Here is a 21,962-nt window from a genome sequence, read left to right on the forward strand (position 1 = left end):
TTTTACGTCATCCTATGCACGCTCCCGAGAAGGAGGCAGTTTGAAATCCTAGATGCCTTAATAAGCTGTCTAGTTAGGCATCTTAAAATTTCAATGTTATTTTGACTCAAGAACGAGTGAGCATCGAAACGTCCTTAGTGATCAAGGCAATCCCAGCATTCAGTGCGGCAGCTCTTCTCTCACAGGAAAATAAAAAAAACATGGCTGACGGTGCAGAGAAACAAACAGAGTTATTTTCAAATGTAAATACAGTCGAATCCGGTTAATTGGACCACCGGTTAATCGGACCAGCCGCTTATTCGGACCGAATCCTAAAGTACCGAAACAAATCCTATTATGTACGTGTAATGTTATTCGCTTATTTGGACCGTTTAATCGGACCAAAGAACGTGAGAGCGAATAAGAAAAAGAAGCCACAAGTCGCCACTTGCGGATGCAAAGCGGGTCAGCGAGATATGGGAGGATTCCTGGGCTCCCCGGGAGAATTTATGCTTTTATCAAAGGTCAGGAAATCCGAAAAGTTGTGTTGACAAGAGCAAAACCAGCGGGAGGTGAACACGCCCACCACTTTCTTTCCCACAACGAAGCACCCAGTAGCCAGCAGCGTGGTTATTGGATCCATCTGCATCTCCGCTTTTCGGCGAAATGAAGTCAAGTGTCCGGCAACACGTGCAAGGAATTCCCTCCTGTCAATCACGATTAAAGTCTACACGAGAAAGCTATCATTCCACTATCATTCCTTGTAACATAGGGCATGTTCGTGTAATCGGACCAGCCGGTTATTAGGACCAAAACGATCGCGTCCCGATGTGGTCCGATTAACCGGATTCGACTGTAAATTATTATTGATTTTTAACTTATATAAAGAAGTACAAGTGTTTTTATTTGCAAGGTCGGGCTTGTCAGCAAATGTAACCGTTTTCGGTACACGGAGGGAGATATTGACATGCTAGCACGCTCTGCCACCCCATCCCATTGGTTTGAATGGCAAGATGCTAACTGTTAGCTTAGTAAGCGAAACCCGATGGAATCGCTGTCTAAGTAGTGCGTTCGAATAACTTACAGTGGGGGAAATAAGTATTTGATCCCCTGCTGATTTTGTAAGTTTACCCCCTTACAAAGACTTGAACAGTCTATAATTTTTATGGAAGGTTTATTTTAACAGAGAGAGACAGAATATCAACAAAAAATCCAGAAAAAAAACATTAAATAAAAGTTATAAATTAATTTGTATTTAATTAAGGAAAATAAGTATTTGATCCCCTACCAACCAGCAAGAATTCTGACCCCCACAGACCGGTTATGTGCACAAAAGGCACACAAATTAGTCCTGTCCCTGTATAAAAGACTCCTGTCACAGAATCAGTTTCTTTTGTTCAAATCTCTCGACCACCATGGGCAAGACCAAAGAGCTATCAAAGGACGTCAGGGACAAGATTGTAGACCTGCACAAGGCTGGAATGGGCTACAAGACCATCAGCAAGAAGCTTGGTGAGAAAGAGATCACTGTTGGCACGATCATTCGAAAATGGAAGAAATACAAGATCACAGTCAATCACCCTCGCTCTGGAGCTCCATGCAAGATCTCGCCTCGTGGAGTAAGAATGATTCTGAGAAAGGTGAGGTCAGTCCAGAATTACACGGGAGGAGCTTGTCAATGATCTCAAGGGAGCTGGGAGCACAGTCACCAAGAAAACCATTAGTAACACACTTCGCCGTAATGGATTGAGATCCTGCAGTGCCAGCAAAGGGACTTATCACACACACATACACTCACAAATACAAATCAGGACTATTCACACTTGTAATATTAAAGGACAGCACCTAAACAAAAACCTAAAAACAATATTCAGTTATTTAGTATATACTCCCAATTATAAATTCAGTTTTTTGGGTAACTAACAAAAACAGCACATACTTAAAAAATCAAATCAGCCAGTAATTCAAATCAAATATGAACTGCCAAAGTTTTTTTAGTGTACCATATTGTAGAGTAATAAGGAACATTACTAGGTTGTTTAAAGCATCTTAAACATTTGTTGACTTACATTCTGTTGCTTAACAAAATTTTAAATATCTCTAAAATGTTTTTGAAGTAGTTAGAAATGTAAGACAAATGTACAATGTTCAGGGTACCTCAGGCTTTTGCTTTGTACTATATGCATATAATATGTCTTACATGTCTAATAAACAATAGCCACATTTACAGATAAAATCCAAACCACTAAAACCACATCTTTTATAGCTCTTTAAAAAATTTTAGAGTAGGGAATCATTTGACTAAGGATGAAAAGTACAATGTAAAAGTAAAAAAAAAAAGAGGGTTCATAATGATTTTTATAAGGTAGGGTAAGACACAATGGCAAGAACTACATGGGGGAATAGCAGGAAAATGAGATAAAGAATAAATAAAAACTGTGATTTTGGTAGATGATACCAAAATAGAGCTTTTTGGTAAAGCACATTATTGTAGCATTTGCAATAAATTAAACAAGGCCTTACATTTGACTTTTATTTGATTGCAGACAGGATGAACCTGAGATATTTCATCTTTTGTCTGCTTAACTTCATTTCATGTATTAATAAACATCCATTCCTGCATTTCAGGCCTGCAACACATTCTAAAAAAAGTTGGGACAGTAAAGCATTTACCATTTTGTAATGTTCCCATTACTTTTCACCACAACTAAAAGACGTTTTGGCACCGAGGAGACCAAGTAATTTAGTGTTTCAGCTTTTATTTTGTTCCATTTTTCCTGCAAACACGTCTTAAGATGTGCAACAGTACAGGGTCGTTGTTGACGCATTTTTTCTTTTAAAATTCTCCACACATTCTCTGTTGCGGACAGGTCAGGACTGCAGGGAGGCCAGCCCAGTACTCGTACCCTCTTTTTCCGCAGTCATGCCTTTGTCATATACTTTTCTGTCATGTGCTTTTCTGCATTAATGCTGCCATCACAGAAGAGTAAATGACTTTTGCCAAGGGCACTGACCCAGCCCCATACCATGTCAGACCCTGGCTTTTGGACTTGTTGCTGATAACAGTCTGGATGGTCCTTAGCAGTGTAGTGTTTGACAAGGTTTGCCAAAGTATTCGAGAGGTGATATCTCAATACAGCAGTTAGGAGAAAGCAGCCTTAGGAGAAAGTTGACAAAAGAAGAGTGTTCCAAAATGCCAGAAGAGAGGTTTAAGAAAGTCATTTAAGGTTACAGGAAGAGATTGATTTCTGTTATTGTTTCCAAATATTACATTAATTGTACCAGTAATTTCGTCTAGTCCATTTTCGTTGTTCTGTGTGGAATATCAGTTTTTTCTTTTTTTCTCAGATTTTTGCATTTGTAATTGCAACAGTTCTCTGGTAGAAATAATAGATTTTCTAAAAGATGTGCAGGGGTGCCAATATTGTTGACCATGCCTGTATAATCACATAAGCATGTGTGACATTATCAAAAAATTCCACATTTTAATGTGTAAAATATAGAATGAGAAGTGCCTTAATATTCTTTGAAATTACTAACAGGACATTATTTTGGACGGAAAACTTATCATACTTCACCAGAACATTGACATTCTTTCATGTGATCTAAATAATCATATTTGTTGGTTAACAATTATTTAACTTATTCATCATAAAACAAAAAAGTCAAAGTTAAACATTTTATTATTAAAACACAGATCTGGATTTGGATACAAGACCATCTTAATAGCACTAAACATAGATCAAAGCTTAGTTCAGTCCTTTATAAAATTGTCAGGCCACCAATCTAACCTCAATCAATAAATTTGAAGAATACTAATTACAATGGCTACTCAATCTGATCAATTTCCAGTTAATGAAAAGTTAGTCACTGTGATTTAGGATGAGATTCATTAATTGATCAAGTTGTTACCTGTACAAAAACATGTCAAAACACACACTGGAAAGTTGAAAACTTGCATGCACTTACTAATTTTCTACCAATATTTTTGTTCTAACTGCAAACATAAAAAGCCTCACCTCAGCAATAAGCAATACAAATTGTTACAAATATTAATCATACTTTTAAGAGGAACATTACCATATGCAATATGAAGTTCTAAATTCTGGTGTATCAAAGTAGGACATAGTTGTGTAATATACTGTAAATTAAATGAACAATAAAACAAAAAATAAATCTAACACATATTTACTTTAGTAATCTTAGAAACAATAAAACATTTCATTTTCAGCCTTCTTTTAGTAGCAGTAGATGCCTTTTTAGTAGGTGCATGGCAGTTTAATAAAACGTAAGATGTAGAGACGTGAATGAAATACAGATGCAAAATGAAGAAAACATACAGAAACGGTATATGGTACACACATTATTTTGTAAGGCAGACTGGAAAACAGAATTGTTAGAGTGGTAAAGGCATATGGATTATAACTAATCATTAATACCACCAGGGTCAAGGTAATGATTTTGAAAGCCTTCAGTTTCTTAAGGTGCATATCTCTCTTCTGCCCCCCAACCTGACCTGTTTGCTTTAGTGTTGTCAATGTCAACACACTGCAAACAAATATTAGGAACAAAGATCCACCAATAAATGTTAGAAACACAAAAACACCATTTTTATTCACCAGAGATGTAGAAAATAGTCCAATAAATAGGGATATAACCCATGTGAAACTAGCCAACACCAGTCCATACCTAGACGGCTTTAGCTTCAAGTAAAAGATTGGATGAAGCACTGCCACATAATGATCCACACAGATCCAGGTATGGAACTGAGCTTGTGCAAGTATGCAAGTGAGAGACAAAATATTTGCAAAATTATATAGAAACTGCTTTGGCAGGTAAAAGTTAAATAACAACTGAACAGGTGGTATATATAATAAAACAGATGTAATAACCAGGTTAAAAGAAAGCACATCTGAGGATTTACAGCCTCTGTGTATTGTTTTCCTGCCATACCACAGTGCACAAACATGAAAGGGCAGGATTAAAGAAGCGACTACTACATAAACAATGTAACTGTACTCTGAACAGAATTTTAAACGTGTGATTTGTTCTGAGATGATGTTGGAATTATTAAATGATGTGGTGGAGCAGTTGTCCTCTGTAAATGTCATGATGGTTGTAGACTTCCTTTACCTGCAGATTGGAAACATGAGAGTATTATAAAATACTCACCAATGAGAGGAAGACTGGAAAATAGTGACACTATGACACAATAACATACACAATAAGCGCCCCTTTCATCAATGTAAAACAGTTTGATATATTATTTAAGTTAACTGGTTTTCCATGATTCAATAGTCACAGAATACATCAAGGTTTACCTTTAAATCTGGAATTTACAATGGAATTTGCAGGATCTAAGATAATTATTCATAATGGTAACTACACTGCTCACTACCAAAAAATTGTAATATACACAATTACTATTAAATATTTTTATTATATAGAATACTGATGAATCACAATAATACAACACACGGAAGGTAAATATAGACTAAGATATTCAAATCTACAGTTAGTGTCAAAACATCCTTTACACAACTTACTACTTGTGACATATTTTCTTTGGTTATTCTTTAACAAAACAAATATCCTTAACCCAATAATTAATACAATGCTAAAATAAATCATTGACATACCAAGGCTTTTATGTCCTCTGTTATGTCCAGTGTATGTCAAATTTTTTTATAAATACAAAGAAACATATGTATAATTTAACATACAGTACATATGGAATCTTACCTTGAAACAATATTGTAGACCTGATAGAGAACTTCTGTAGGATAAAAACCTCTGTAAGATGAGGAAATGCATCAGCATGATATATTTCTCTACATACTGGTAGGTGCAATCAAGTAATTAAATAATTAACATTGTATCATTACATATACACATTTAACTGGTCATTTACCAAAATATTACATCATAAATACTGCCACATCACCCTACTGATTCGTTCTCTTCACTGACTTCCTGTAGTTGCACGCATTCAGTTTACAACACTGATTCTCGCCTACAAAGCCAAAAATGGACCAGCTCCAAACTACCTTTGAGGTCTAATTAAACCCCGCTTTGTACCACGCAACCTCAGAGACACTAAAAACTCACCTCTTTACTATAAGCTGACATGTACTGTACTTACTTACTAACGACCTTATTCATTTCTTGAAAAAAAAAACAACTTTGGTTCTAACGGGGTTTTAGCAGATTTATATTCTTGAACTGTTGTCTTCTTAAACTAGAGTAAGCTAATGTTTACTATGGAAGCACTTCTGTAAGTCGCTCTGGATAAAAGTGTCTGCTAAATGGTGAAAATGTAAATATAATGTAAGTGAAAATGTAAATATAATGTAAATGTAAATATACCTCAACTGCCCCCTCAAACACCGCCCCTTATTACACACACACACACACACTCACAAATACAAATCAGCACTATTCACACTTCTAATATTAAGGGACAGCACCTAAACAAAAACCTAAAAACATATATTATTGCTTAGCATATACTCACAATTATAAATTAAGTTTTTTGGGCAACTAACAAAAACAGCACATACTTGAAAAATCAAATCAGCCAGTAATTCAAATCAAATATGAACTGCCAAAGTCTTTTTAGTGTACCATAAGTTATAAGGAACATTACTAGGTTGTTTAAAGCATCTTAAATATTTGTTGACTTACTTTTTGTCACTTAACAAAATTGTAATAATTTCTAAAATGTTTTTTAAAGTAGTAAGAAATGTAAGACAAACGTACAATGTTCAGGGTACCTCAGGCTTTTGCTTTGTACTATATGCATACAATATGTCTTACATGTCTAATAAACAATAGCCACATTTACAGATAAAATCCAAACCACTAATACTTATTGTTATCTTTTATATAGCTCTTTAAAAATTGTAGGGAATCATTGACTAAGGATAAAAATTACAATGTTGAAGTTCAAAAAAGAGTTAATAATGGTTTTATAAGGTAGGGTAAGACACAATGGCAAGAACTGCACAGGGTGTGGCAGGAAATGGCAGGAATGGCAGGAAAATGAGATAAAGAATAAAGAAAAACTGTGATTTTGGTAGATGATACCAAAATAGAGCTTTTTGGTAAAGCACATCATTGTAGTATTTGCAAAAAATAAAACAAGGACTTCAAAGTAAAGAACTTTATGGTCAAAAATGATGGAGGGTGTCAAATGTTGGCAGTGAATACATTGACTGTGTGCATGATATCATGAAATCCAAAGACAATGTAGTGCCCACTGTCAAAACGCTGATACTCTGTCGAAGGTCATGGGTCTTTCAACAGGACACCCAAAGTATACTTTACATACTTCACATAATTTTCTGGTAGAAATAATTGATTTTCTAAAAGATGTGCAGGGGTGCCAATATTGTTGACCATGCCTGTAGAATCACATAAGCATGTGTGACATTATCAAAAAATTCAAAATTTTAATGTTTAAAATACAGAATGAGAAGTGCCTTAATATTCTTTTAAATTACTCACAGGACATTATTTTGGACAGAAAAAGTTATCATACTTTACCAGAATATTAAAATTATTTCATGTGATCTAAATAATCTTATTCATTAGTTAACAATTACAGTAGACCCTTGAGTTACAAACGATTTACTATACAAACATTTTAGGTTACGAACGATGTTTTTCAACTTAACGTACAAACAAAATTCGGATTACGAACCAAAATTCGTGAAAAACATGACGTCATGAACAAGTTGACTCTGACCGTCTCTTTCTCTATATGTACAGTGCTGCTTGTAAGTTTGTGTACCTCTTGAGTAGTTTAGATTTTTCTGTTGTTTTACCATGATTTTCTTATTTTATCATCACCAGTTTTTATATATGAAATGTCAGGTTTATGTTCATCAATTCCATTTACTTGTTTTGAGGGAAATGTGTGAGTTGCCAGCAGACTACATGAAACATGGAATCAGAGCATGTGCAAAAGTAAATGAACCACAGCTGCACTGGTAAAATCAGTTAGGTAAAAGACTCAGGTAAAACACATGTGGGTGCTCAAGTAATCAATTAAGCAGACCAATCAAATGAGACATCCTTGGGAAAAGTTTTGAGCTGCACTGATTAAAAGGGAGAGGAAACCAACCAAACCACTGTCGTGCCAAGGCGTATAGCACACAGATCAACAATGCCGAGAGGAAAGGAGACATCCGAGGACATCAGGAAAAAGGTGGTGACAGCCTATCAGTCTGGGGAAAGCTACAAGACCATCTCCAAAAGATTCCAGCTCCATCCATCCACTGTAAAACAAATCATTTACAAATGGAGGGCACTCGGCATCACCGCAACTCTGCCCAAAAGTGGACAGCCATCAAAACTTCCCCCAAGAAGCACCAGAAAAATATTAATTCAGGTAAAGGCCAACCCACACATCACCTCCAGAGAGTTGCAGACCTCTCTAGCAGCATCTGGGATAAATGTACATGCGTCTACAATCAGGCGAAAAATCAATAGACATGGCATTCATGGAAGAGTTGCTAGAAGGAAGCCTCTGCTCTCAAGAAAGAACAAAGTTGCCCGTTTAAACTTTGCCAGAGAGCACTTGGACAAACCAGAGGCCTTCTGGAAGTCCATTCTCTGGACAGATGAGTCCAAAATTGAATTATTTGGCCACAATCACAGGTGCCATGTTTGGAGAAAAGTCAACACTGCATATAAAGAGAATAACCTCCTACCAACAGTGAAGCATGGTGGTGGAAATGTGAGGGTCTGGGCCTGCTTTTCTGCCTCCGGACCTGGACGACTTTATCCAGGGAACCATCAATTCCCAGGCCTATCAACAAATTCTTGACCAGAATCTCCTGCCATCAGTCAGGGAGTTGAAGCTGGGACAGAAATGGATTATGCAACAACACAATGACCCAAAGCATTCCAGCAAAACTACCAAGGAATGGCTTAAGAGAAAGAAGATTCGCACTCTGGATTGGCCCAGTCAAAGTCCGGACCTCAATCCCATAGAAATGCTGTGGCAAGATCTGAAGCGGGCGGTACATGCCAGATGTCCCTCCAACCTCTCTCAGCTGGCGGAGTTCTGCATGGAGGAGTGGGCAAAAATCCCAAAAATCAGATGTGAGACACTCGTTTGTGATTACAGAAGACGTTTGGTTGAAGTAATGGCTGCAAAAAGAAGGTGCCACAAGCTACTAACTAAAAGAGTTCACATACTTTTGCAATTTTCAGTTTTTTGAGAGATTAATTACTTGTGTTTAATAAATAATGAAAATATATGTATTTTTTCTGTGTGTCCCTTATTTGGAAGGTCTGCTTTACAAATTGAGATTTGGATGTTCATTTCATAAGATTGTTTTAATTTATTTTTAGAAAACAATGACCATGTTTGGGTGGTACACAAACTTTCAAGCAGCACTGTATATTTAAGCAATAGAACACGAGAGGGAGTGTGTTATCGCAAATAACATCACATGATTTGGTCATCACATCCTTGATGTTATTCGCGATAACACACAACCTTAAGTATTCTATTGCTTTTATACAACAGTTTTTACAAAATAAAGAAAGAAAATAAATCAAGAAGCCCTGAATTTCATATTAAATATGCTTTAATATTGACAATACCTTCCGCCAAAAAGTAGTTCCACAACAAATATAAGTTTAACACTACAAAGCAGACATCCCAAGTTGCAAAAACTCATTTTAGGGAGGTAAGAAGAACAAGAAAAAGAAGGCAAGAACCTCCGAAGGGAAAAAAGAAAAAAAAAACTCTCACACACACCAAAGGATATGGGTGATAACAGAACTCTTAGGAGCTGCTAACTGGGCTATTAAGCTAACTGTTCACATTACAAACACATTAAAGCTCCATACATAGTGCACTAGATTGTGTATCAGATCGCGGATTTATGTTCCCTACATAGTGCACTAGATTGTATATCAGATAACGGATTTAAAACGCGATCAGGAAAAAAGTCTGTGTCGCCTGCGTGCGCATTTGTGTGCATGAAGCTTGTCGTTACTGGCAACCCGTCAGCGGAGTAATACAGTTGTCGTGTGAAAAGGCCGTGCTGTTATCACGAATATCAGCACAGTTAGAACGCTTCTCAACCAATCAGATTGTAAGGTCGGAACTAACTGTTGTATAAATACAGTGAGCAAACATTCTGAAAGCGGACAGTGTTTTTTTTCGGTGTTTTGTTTATATTTTGTAAAATTCTATATTATAATGCCCAAAAAGAAGCTGCGGAGAAAGCATTGTTGTGTTGTATAATTACTCCTGCCAGTAGCTGTCACTGTGTATCAGACAGAGAGTGAGAGAGAAGAAGGAAGTCCGCTGAGTAAAGTATTTTTTTTTTCATGCAATTACACCTACAAAATACAACACTATTAAAATAAAGAAGGAAATAATAGAGAAATATGAGAGTTATGGTTGTTTCTGGTAGATAAATTTTATTAAAAAAAAGAAGGAAATGTATTATGGTGTTTGGTACAGAACACGTACTGAACTAAAAGATGTGTGTTTTTTATGTACACAGCAAAAAGTCCAGTGTTGAATTAACTCCCACAGAGTTGATTTTAACACTTTTTCAGGGTTTATATACTGTAGCTCCACACTCTTAAGAGTTAAATCAACTCTTTCAAAATAGTTAAATGTTTAACACCATGTCAGAGTTCCTGTTTTAACTCATAAAACAGAGTTTAAGTAACACTGAGGGAGTACAAAATTTGGAGAAACTTGCACAGTGGTAGCGTAGTGGGTAGAGTTTTGGGTTATCAACTGGAAGATTGGCAGTTCAAATCCAGGCTCTGCTATGCAGCCACTGTTGGATTCTATCTAAAAATAACACTGATTGGTGTTATATATTACTATTTCAGTAGTGTTCATTTAACTCCCCAAATTATTCTTCTAATATTTATTATTTTTCCTGGTGGTGGCAGGTGAAGATGCAAAAGCAACAACATGGAGGCCATTTGTTGGTCATAGACTGAAGACAAAGTCACAATTAAATAATGGAAAATTCATCAAATTTAATACTTTTACAGAGGGGTGTTAAGTTCTGAAATGTATCTATTGGTCATATTTTCCCCCAAATCAGATCAACTTAGAAACAGAGAATAAACAAACTAAATCTTAAACTCTAAAATAATGAATGCATGAATTAATGCAAAAACTTTGTCACTATGCAGAGTTCAAGTTCAGAGCCAACAAAATGCAGTAGCATCTAACCAGAGGATAGAGATTATTTACATATAATACAGTTAAAGTGCATTAGTGTCCTGATAAGTAACAATGAAGAGACATATATTAAGAACAGTAAACAGACAATGATTGTCCAGTGTAAACTAGTCTATAATTACGAAGTTATGAAAGGTGAAAATTATAGCAAATGCGTTAAAACACATAAAACACACGTCGCCTCAAGATCACTTCCTGGTGAACTTTCTGCTGACTGCAACACGTGACAACTCTAGTGTTGAAGTAAGCCTCTTGGCCTCTTTTATTATATTTGGCTTGAAGAACGCATTCCGTCGTCATCAAAACAGGAGAGTGAAGTCTTGATCAACCTTTAATAAAGAATTAAACTACTAGTTGTACTTCTACATTAAATGCTTAATTTCAACCCAGTATAAACATCATTCCAAACTTACCAATCCCTTTGTATCCAGAAATCTTGGGATGGTGGAAAAGATATCACCACTTCTGCCTGGATCATTAACAAGTTTCTGGCAGTGCTGAAAAATCTCCTTCATCATCTTCTCAGATTCTCATTCATCTGAAAAGAGATTAAATATCTTATTTAAATTTATGCAATTGTTATGCAGTTATTTGGCACAAATAAAAAGAATATGAAACACACATACCCATGATTATCAATCATATGAGCCACCAATATGTTAAACATTTGCCAAGAATAGTCATTGAAAAAAGAACACAAAACAATACACAGTTCCCCAGCAGGCATGGAGAAAACAAGTCATTTAGCTTGCTAGCTGACTAGACGGCTAAACACGCAAACAAAAAATCGCACAGGACCAAAAGCAGTTGATTGAACTTAAGTGGCAGCAATCAGCTGCAATCAATTTGTGATTCTCTCACACACATCCTTTAGTACACCTGTGTTTTAGACTGACAATATCATCATCAATGTACAATATACTTTCATTAAGACAAGTAATTACACTTACCTCGTAAACTTGGGAGGGGGAAAATGGGGCCGTCGTCTTCTTGTCTCCAACCAAAGAAATAAAATGCATGGGCAGAGTTTAATTCAATCTCTGCGGAGTTAACACCGATTTAATCAACTCTGCCAAATAACTCCAACACTGAACACAATTTAAATCTGAATGTGTTAAAATGACACTTTGAGAGTGAAAATCAACTCGGAAATGTTTAACAGTTTTTGCTGTGTACAGAACTACCGTGTATTGTTGTTTATTATTGTTTATTACAGTAATGTCTATTCTATAACTTAAGATTTAAGGGAAAATATACTTGTATTTATAACAAAAAAGACCATTTAAGACATTAGAAAGCTTAGGTAAGGGGTCTGGCATGGATTCATTTTGTTTACATTTTTTCTTATGGGAAAAAAAGGTTTAACTAACGGACATTTTGACTTAAGAACAGCCCTTCGGAACCAATTCGTAAGTCAAGGGTCTACTGTATTTAACTTATTTGTTATAAAACAAAAAAGTCAAAGTAAAAAATTAAACAAGTTAAACATTTTATTAATAAAACACAGATTTGGATTTGGATACAAGACCATCTTAATAGCACTAAACATAGATCAAAGCTTAGTTCAGTCCTTTATAAAATTGTCAGGCCACCCATCTAACCTCAATCAATAAATTAGAAGAATACTAATTACAATGGCTACTCACCCTGACCAATTTCTAGTTAATGAAAAGTTAGTAACTGTGATTTATGATGAGATTCATTAATTGATCAAGTTGTTACCTGTACAAAAACATGTCAAACTGGAAAGTTGAAAACTTGCATGCACTTACTAATTTTCTACCAATACTTTTGCTCTAACTGCAAACATGAAAAGCCTCACCTCAGCAATAAGCACTAAAAAATGTTTATAATATTTATATTTAATATTTATCATACTTTTAAGAAGAACATTAGCATATACAATATGAAGTTCTAAATTCTGGTGTATCAAAGTAAGACATAGTTGTGTAATATACTGTAAATTAAATGAACAATAAAACTAAAAATAAATCTAACACAGATATTTACTTGATGAAACAATTAAACATTTCATTTTTAGCCTTCTTTTAGTAGCAGTAGATGCCTTTTTAGTAGGTGCATGGCAGTTTAATAAACCGTAAGATGTAGACACGTGAATGAAATACAGATGCAAAATGAAGAAAACATACAGAAACGGTATATGGTACACACATTATTTTATAAGGCACTCTGGAAAACAGAATTGTTACAGAGGTAAAGGCATATGGATTATAACTAATCATTAATACCACCAGGGTCAAGGTAATGATTTTGAAAGCCTTCAGTTTCTTAAGGTGCATATCTCTCTTCTGCCCCCCAACCTGACCTGTTTGCTTTAGTGTTGCCAATGTCAACACACTGCAAACAAATATTAGGAACAGAGATCCACCAATAAATGTTAGAAACACAAAAACACCCACTTTATTTTCCAGAGATATATACAATAGTCCAATAAATATTGATATAACCCATGTGAAACTAGCCAACACCAGTCCATACTTAGACTGCTTTAGCTTCAAGTAAAAGATTGGATGAAGCACTGCCACATAATGATCCACACAGATCCAGGTATGGAACTGAGCTTGTGCAAGTATGCAAGTGGCAGCCGAAATATTTGTAAAATGATATAGAAACTGCTTTGGCAGGTAAAAGTAAAACAACAACTGAACAGGTGGTAAAAAAAACAGAACAGATGTAATAACCAGGTTAAAAGAAAGCACATCTGAGGATTTACAGCCTCTGTGTATTGTTTTCCTGCCATACCACAGTGCACAAACATTGAAGGGCAGGATTAAAGAAGCGACTACTACATAAACAATGTAACTGTACTCTGAACAGAATTTTAAACGTGTGATTTGCTCTGCAATTATGTTGGAATTATTAAATGATGTGGTGGAGCAGTTGTCCTCTGTAAATGTCATGATGTTTGTAGACTTCCTTTACCTGCAGATTGGAAACATGACAGTATTATAAAATACTTACCAAAGAAAGGAAGACTGGAAAATAGTGACACTATGGCACAATAACATACACAATAAGGTCACCTTTTATCAATATAAAACAATATGATATATTACTTAAGTTAACAGTAGTCACATAATAATTCAAGGTTTTACCTTCAAATCCAGAATTTACAATAGAATTTGCAGAATCTAAGATAATTATTTATAATGGTAACTACACTGCTCACCACCAGATAATGACAAATATCTGTTTATAACACAGTGCATATCTTTGTCAAACCAGCTTTACTGGCAGTTGAAACAGAAATATTATATTACTAGTCATTGTTTTGAAATTTCTTAAAATGGGCATTGCACTTTATTTTTAAATTATCTTTTGATGAACATTTGGATTCTCAAAAAATAAAAATTACTGTCTTAATCTATGCATTTGTTAGATCACTGTTTCTAAAACATGCTTATTATGTGGATTTACATAACACAGTACCCATATTTATTCTTAGTGAAAATGTAAATATACACAATTACTATTGAATACCTTTATTATATAGAATACTGATGGATCACAATAATACAACACACCAAAAAGTAAATATAGACTACAATATATAAATCTACAGTTAGTGTCAAAACATCCTTTACACAACTTACTACTTGTGACATATTTTCTTTGGTTATTCTTTAACAAAACAAATATTCTTAACTCAATAATTAATAAAATGCCAAAGTAAATCATTGACATACCACGACTGTTATGTCCTCTGTTAAGTCCAGTGTATGTAAAATTTTGTATAAATACAAGTGAACATATGTATACTTTAACATACAGTACATAAGGAATCTTACCTTGATGCAATATTGTAGACCTGAGGGAGAACCTCTGTAAGATAAAAACCTTTGTAAGGTGTGGAAATGCATTACCATGATATATTTCTCTACATACTGGTAGGTGAAATCAAGTAATTAAATCATTAACATTGTATCTTTACATGTACACATTTATCTGGTCATTTACCAAAAATATTGCTTTACCTTAGTATGTGGCAATATTTAAATGCACAATAATGCTTCAGATCAAGCACAAATACATTTACAGACAAACTATTTAAACTTAAAGTTCCTCTCATGTTAAGTTTGAGGTATATACAAACTGTGTTCTTCCTCTACAACATCAGGAAGATTCGGCTGTTTCCTAATGTTGAACAACCTCCGAGACACCAAAAACTCACCTCTATACTAAGCACTTAAGCTGACATGTACTGTACTTACTAATTAACGCCCATATTCATTTCTTGGGGAAAAAAAACCTTTGGTTCTAATGAGGTTTCAGATTGCAGATTTATATTATTGGACTGTTGTCTTCTTAAATTAAAGTAAGCTAATGTTTACCATGGAAGCACTTCTGTAAGTCGCTCTGGATAAGAGTGTCTGCTAAATGGTGAAAATGTAAATGTAAATGTAAATATACCTCAACTGCCCCCTCAAACACCGCCCCTTATCACACACACACATACACACACACACACACACACACACAGACACACTCACAAATACAAATACAAATCAGGACTATTCAGACTTGTAATATTAAAGGACAGCACCTAAACAAAAATATATTATTATTTAACATATACTCCCAATTATAAATTAACATAGAGTTTTGAGCAACTAACAAAAAATAGCACATACTTGAAAAATCAAATCAACTAGTAATTCAAATAAAAAATTCAACTGCCAAAGTCTTTTTAGTTTACCATATTGTAGAGTTATAAGCAACAGGTTGTTTAAAGCATCTTAAACATTTGTTGACTTACTTTCTGTTACTTAACAACATTTTAAATATCTCTAAAATGTTTTTTTTAAGTAGTTAGAAATGTAAGACAAATGTACAATGTTCAGGGTACCTCAGGCTTTTGCTTTGTAATATATGCATACAATATGTCTTACATGTCTAATAAACAATAGCCACATTTACAGATAAAATCCAAACCACTCATAATTATTGTTATTTTTTATAGCTCTTTAAAAATTTTGAGTATGGAATCATTTGACTAAGGATAAAAATTACAATGTAAAAGTTCAAAAAAAGAGTTCATAATGGTTTTATAAGGTAGGGTAAGACACAATGGCAAGAACTGCATGGGGAGTTGCAGGAAATGGCAGGAATGGCAGGAAAATGAGATAAAGAATAAATAAAAACTGTGATTTTGGTAGATGATACCAAAATAGAGCTTTTTGGTAAAGCACATCATTGTAGCATTTGCAAAAAAAAAAAAACATGGCCTTCAAAGTAAAGAACTCTATGGTCAAAAATGATGGAGGGTGTCAAATGTTTTGGGGTTGCTTTGCTGCTTTAGGCAGTGGGTACGTTGAATGTGTGCATGGTATCATGAAATCCAAAGACTACCAAAGACTAGTTTTAGAGCACAATGTAGTGCCCACTGCCAAAAAGCTGATACTCTGTCAGAGGTCATAGGTTTTCCAACAGGACAATAACCCAAAGTATACTTTACAAACATCTGAGATAGAATGAGACAAAGCACTGGAGTTCTAAAGTGACAAGCAATGAGTCCAGATCTTAATCCCATCAAATACCTGGGGTGAGATCTTAATAGGAGAAGGCAGTCTTAAAATCTGAGAACTCTGAAGCATTTGGGAAAAGAAGAGTGTTCCAAAACTCCAGTAGAGAGGTTTGAGAAAGTCATTCAAGGTTGCAGGAAGAAATTGATTTCCGTTATTGTTTTCAAATATTACATTCAGAGGTGGAAAGAGTACTAAAATATTGTACTCAGGTAAAAGTACTATTACTTTAATAAATTTTTACTTAAGTACAAGTAATATTACTAGTCTAAAAATGTACTCAAGTAAAAAGTAAAAAAGAAACTACTTTAAAATGTACTCAGAGTAAACGTCACTTAGTTACTCTTTTTTAACAGCGGGGGGGGGTCTCTATTGTGTAATGCAAACAGGACAAGTGGAAGTATCTCACAATGGTTGTTTTTAATTAAAATATAATAAAAAAAAAGCAACAATTCACTGCAGCAATTTCCCAAATGCGTGTTTTTAGCGTTTTTTTGTTTTTTTTTTACTCAGTAACGAATGTTATTTAAAATGTAGTGAATTACAATTCTAAGTATAAAACATACTTAAGTAAAAGTAAAATTACTGGTTGTACAATATACTTAAAAAAAAAAAGTATATTTAAAAAAAAGTACACAAAAAAACTACTCAATTACAGTAATGTGATTAAATTAATGGTACCTGTTACTTTGACTAGTCTATTTTTGTTGTTCTGTGTGGAATGTAATCAGATTTTTTGTAATTTTCTGGTAGAAATAATTGATTTTCTAAAAGAAGTGCAGGGGTGCCAATATTGTTGACTATGCCTGTATAATGACATAAGAATGTGTGACATTATCAAAAAAATTCCACATTTTAATGTTTAAAATACAGAATGAGAAGTGCCTTAATATGCTTTCAAATTACTTATGGGACATTATTTTGGACAGAAAGAGTTATCATACATTACCAGAATATTGAAGTTTTTTCGTGTGATTTAAATAATTGTGTTAGTTACTTAACAATTATTTAACTTATTCATTATAAAACAAAAAAGTCAAAGTCAAAAAATAAACAAGTTAAACATTTTATTAATAAAACACAGATCTGGATTTTGATACAAGACCATCTTAATAGCACTAAACATAGATCAAAGCTTAGTTCAGTCCTTTATAAAATTGTCAGGCCACCCATCTAACCTCAATCAATAAATTAGAAGAATACTAATTACAATGGCTACTCACCCTGACCAATTTCTAGTTAATGAAAAGTTAGTAACTGTGATTTATGATGAGATTCATTATTTGATCAAGTTGTTACCTGTACAAAAACATGTCAAAACACACACTGAAAAGTTGAAAACTTGCATGCACTTACTAATTTTCTACCAATATTTTTGCTCTAACTGCAAACATGAAAAGCCTCACCTCAGCAATGAGCAATAAAATTGTTACTAATATTTATCATACTTTTAAGAAGAACATTAGCATATGCAATATGAAGTTCTGAATTCTGGTGTATCAAAGTAGGACATAGTTGTGTAATATAAATTAAATGAACAATAAAACAAAAAAATAAATCTAACACAAATATTTACTTTAGTAATCTTAGAAACAATAAAACATTTCATTTTCAGCCTTTTTTTCGTAGCAGTAGATGCATTTTTAGTAGGTGCATGGCAGTTTAATAAACCGTAAGATGTAGAGACGTGAATGAAATACAGATCCAAAATGAAGAAAACATACAGAAACGGTATATGCTAAACACATTGTTTTATAAGGCACACTTGCAAACAGAAGTGTTACACAGGTAAAGGCATATGGATTATAACTGATCATTAATATCACCAGGGTCAGTGTAATGATTTTAAAAGCCTTCAGTTTCTTAAGGTGCATATCTCTCTTCTGCCCCCCAACCTGACCTGTTTGCTTTAGTGTTGCCAATGTCAACACACTGCAAACAAATATTAGGAACAGAGATCCACCAATAAATGTTAGAAACACAAAAACACCAATTTTATTGTCCAGAGATGTAAACAATTGTCCAATAAATAGGGATATAACCCATGTGAAACTAGCCAACACCAGTCCATACCTAGACGGCTTTAGCTTCAAGTAAAAGATTGGATGAAGCACTGCCACATAATGATCCACACAGATCCAGGTATGGAACTGAGCTTGTGCAAGTATGCAAGTGGAAGCAAAACCATTTGCAAAATTATATAGAAACTGCTTTGGCAGGTAAAAGTTTAATAACAACTGAACAAGTGGTATATATAATAGAACAGATGTAATAACCAGGTTAAAAGAAAGCACATCTGAGGATTTACAGCCTCTGTGTATTGTTTTCCTGGCATACCACAGAGCACAAACATGAAAGGGCAGGATTAATGAGGCGACTACTAAAAGACCAATGTACGTGTACTCTGAACAAAATTTAAAGTGTATGATATGTTCTGAGATGATGTTGGAATTATTAAATAATGTGGTGGAGCAGTTGTCCTCTTTAAATGTCATGATGGTTGTAGACTTCCTTTACCTGCAGATTGGAAGCATGACAGTATTATAAAATACTCACCAAAGAGAGGAAGACTGGAAAATAGTGACACTATTGCACAATAACATATGAAAACTCATGTTTTATCAATATAAAAACAGCATGATAAATTATTTAGATTACTTGGTTTTCAATTATTCAGTAGTAACAGAATACATCAAGGTGTTACCTTTAAATGCAGAATTTACAATGGAATTTGCTGAATCTAAGATACTGTTTTCATAATGGTCATATAGGCAAGTACACTGCTGTTATGGGGGGAAATCTTTTTATTAGTCCTAAAATAAAGAATGAAAGCTTTGATGTATGCATATGTTTATATATGATTTGAATAAACAAATTTACTTGAATACCCTTATGAATCAACAGGATACTGATGGATCACAATACACCAAAAGGTAAATATAGACTAAAGTACAGTGGGGGAAATAAGTATTTGATCCCCTGCTGATTTTGTAAGTTTACCCCCTTACAAAGACTTGAACAGTCTATAATTTTTATGGAAGGTTTATTTTAACAGAGAGAGACAGAATATCAACAAAAAATGCAGAAAAAAAACATTAAATAAAAGTTATAAATTAATTTGTATTTAATTAAGGGAAATAAGTATTAGATCCCCTACCAACCAGCAAGAATTCTGACCCCCACAGACCGGTTATGTGCCCATGAGGCACACAAATTAGTCCTGTCCCTGTATAAAAGACACCTGTTACAGAATCAGTTTCTTCCCTTCAAATCTCTCGAACACCATGGGCAAGACCAAAGAGCTATCAAAGGACGTCATGGACAAGATTGTAGACCTGCACAAGGCTGGAATGGGCTACAAGACCATCAGCAAGAAGCTTGGTGAGAAAGAGACCACTGTTGGTGCGATAATTCGAAAATGGAAGAAATACAAGATCACAGTCAATCACCCTCACTCTGGAGCTCCATGCAAGATCTCACCTGGTGGGGTAGGAATGATTCTGAGAAAGGTGAGGTCAGCCCAGAATTACACGGGAGGAGCTTGTCAATGATCTCAAGGGAGCTGGGAGCACAGTCACCAAGAAAACCATTAGTAACACACTTCGCCGTAATGGATTGAGATCCTGCAGTGCCCGCAAAGTCCCTCTGCTCAAGATCTGATGGTGTTGTAGCCCATTCCAGCCTTGTGCAGGTCTACAATCTTGTCCCTGATGTCCTTTGATAGCTCTTTGGTCTTGCCCATGGTGGTCGAGAGATTTAAACGGAAGAAACTGATTCTGTGACAGGAGTCTTTTATACAGGGACAGGACTAATTTGTGTGCCTCATGGGCACATAACCGGTCTGTGGGGGTCAGAATTCTTGCTGGTTGGTAGGGGATCTAATACTTATTTCCCTTAATTAAATACAAATTAATTTATAACTTTTATTTAATGTTTTTTTTCTGGATTTTTTGTTGATATTCTGTCTCTCTCTGTTAAAATAAACCTTCCATAAAAATTATAGACTGTTCAAGTCTTTGTAAGGGGGTAAACTTACACAATCAGCAAGGGAATCAAATACTTATTTCCCCCACTGTATATAAATCTATAATTACTGTCAAAACATCCTTTACACAACTTACTACTTGTGACATATTTTCTTCAGTTATTCTGTAACAAAACACATTTCCTTAGCCCAATAATTAATACAATGCCAAAATAAATTATTGATATCCTGACTGCTATGTCTTCTGCCATGTTCAGTGTATGTAAACTTACAAGTATTTGTATTTACAAGTAAAAATAGTAAAGATATGTATACCTTGATAAATCTTACCTTGACACAATATCGTAGACCTAGGGGTTGGGGGGGGAGACAAGATGAAAACCTCTGTAAGATAACGAAATGCATCACCATGATATATTTCTCTACATACTGGTAGCTGCAATCAAGTTACCACACAAATCATCTTATAAAAACATTGACAAAGAAACTGACTGACCTTGCATGGTGCAATCAATAATCTTAAACAATTAAATGTATTGAATAAATAATTAACATTGTATTTTTACCTGTACACATTTATCTGGTAATTTACCAAATATATATCTGTACCTTATTATGTGGCAATATTTAAATGCACAATATTGATCCAGATCAAGCACAAATACATGTACAGACAAACTGCTTAAACTTAAAGTTTCTCTCATGTCTAATTATAAGCACATAAGAACTGTGTTTGTTATACAGCGCAGAACATTTATACATAATATTTGAATTCCACATTTAATTTATACCTTATGCTTAACCAATTGCCCTTTCAAACGCCGCCCCTCATCACACACACTTACAAATACAAATCAGGACTATTTACACTGGTAATATTTCCTAAAAGACAGCACGTAAAAACAAAAGCTTTATTTTAGATTTAGCATATAATCCCAGTTATAAATTAACACAGAGTTTCGGGCCGTTAACAAAAACATTTTGACAAATATGAACTGTCAAAGTCTTTTGAGTGTTCCATATTGCAGAGATTTAAGGAACTTTGCTAGGCTGTTCAAACCATCTTTAACATTTGTTTATGCCACTCAGGGGGCACGGTGGTAAAAACACATACTAGCACACCAGAGCTGGGATCACGAATACATCGTTTCGAGTCTCAGCTCTGCCTGCAGGCCTGTTGTTCATATAGGGGTGGGGTATTAGCTGGATAGATTCTCTCATAACT

At 34.6% G+C, this 21,962-nt stretch overlaps 1 protein-coding gene across 1 annotated transcript in view; it reads left to right on the plus strand.

Moving 5' to 3' along the window:
* Nucleotides 1-8,146: 8,146 nt before the first annotated feature.
* Nucleotides 8,147-21,962, plus strand: part of znf638 (zinc finger protein 638) — a 61,236-nt gene continuing 47,420 nt past the window's right edge. Inside the window, exons 1-2 of the mRNA XM_062993573.1 lie at nt 8,147-8,719; nt 8,814-9,148. Coding sequence (XP_062849643.1) covers nt 8,147-8,719; nt 8,814-9,148 — 908 coding nt within the window. The remainder of the gene's footprint in view (nt 8,720-8,813; nt 9,149-21,962) is intronic.

This window comes from Trichomycterus rosablanca, chromosome 4, assembly GCF_030014385.1.
Source record: "Trichomycterus rosablanca isolate fTriRos1 chromosome 4, fTriRos1.hap1, whole genome shotgun sequence".
In the NCBI taxonomy this organism is placed as follows: Eukaryota; Metazoa; Chordata; class Actinopteri; order Siluriformes; family Trichomycteridae; genus Trichomycterus; species Trichomycterus rosablanca.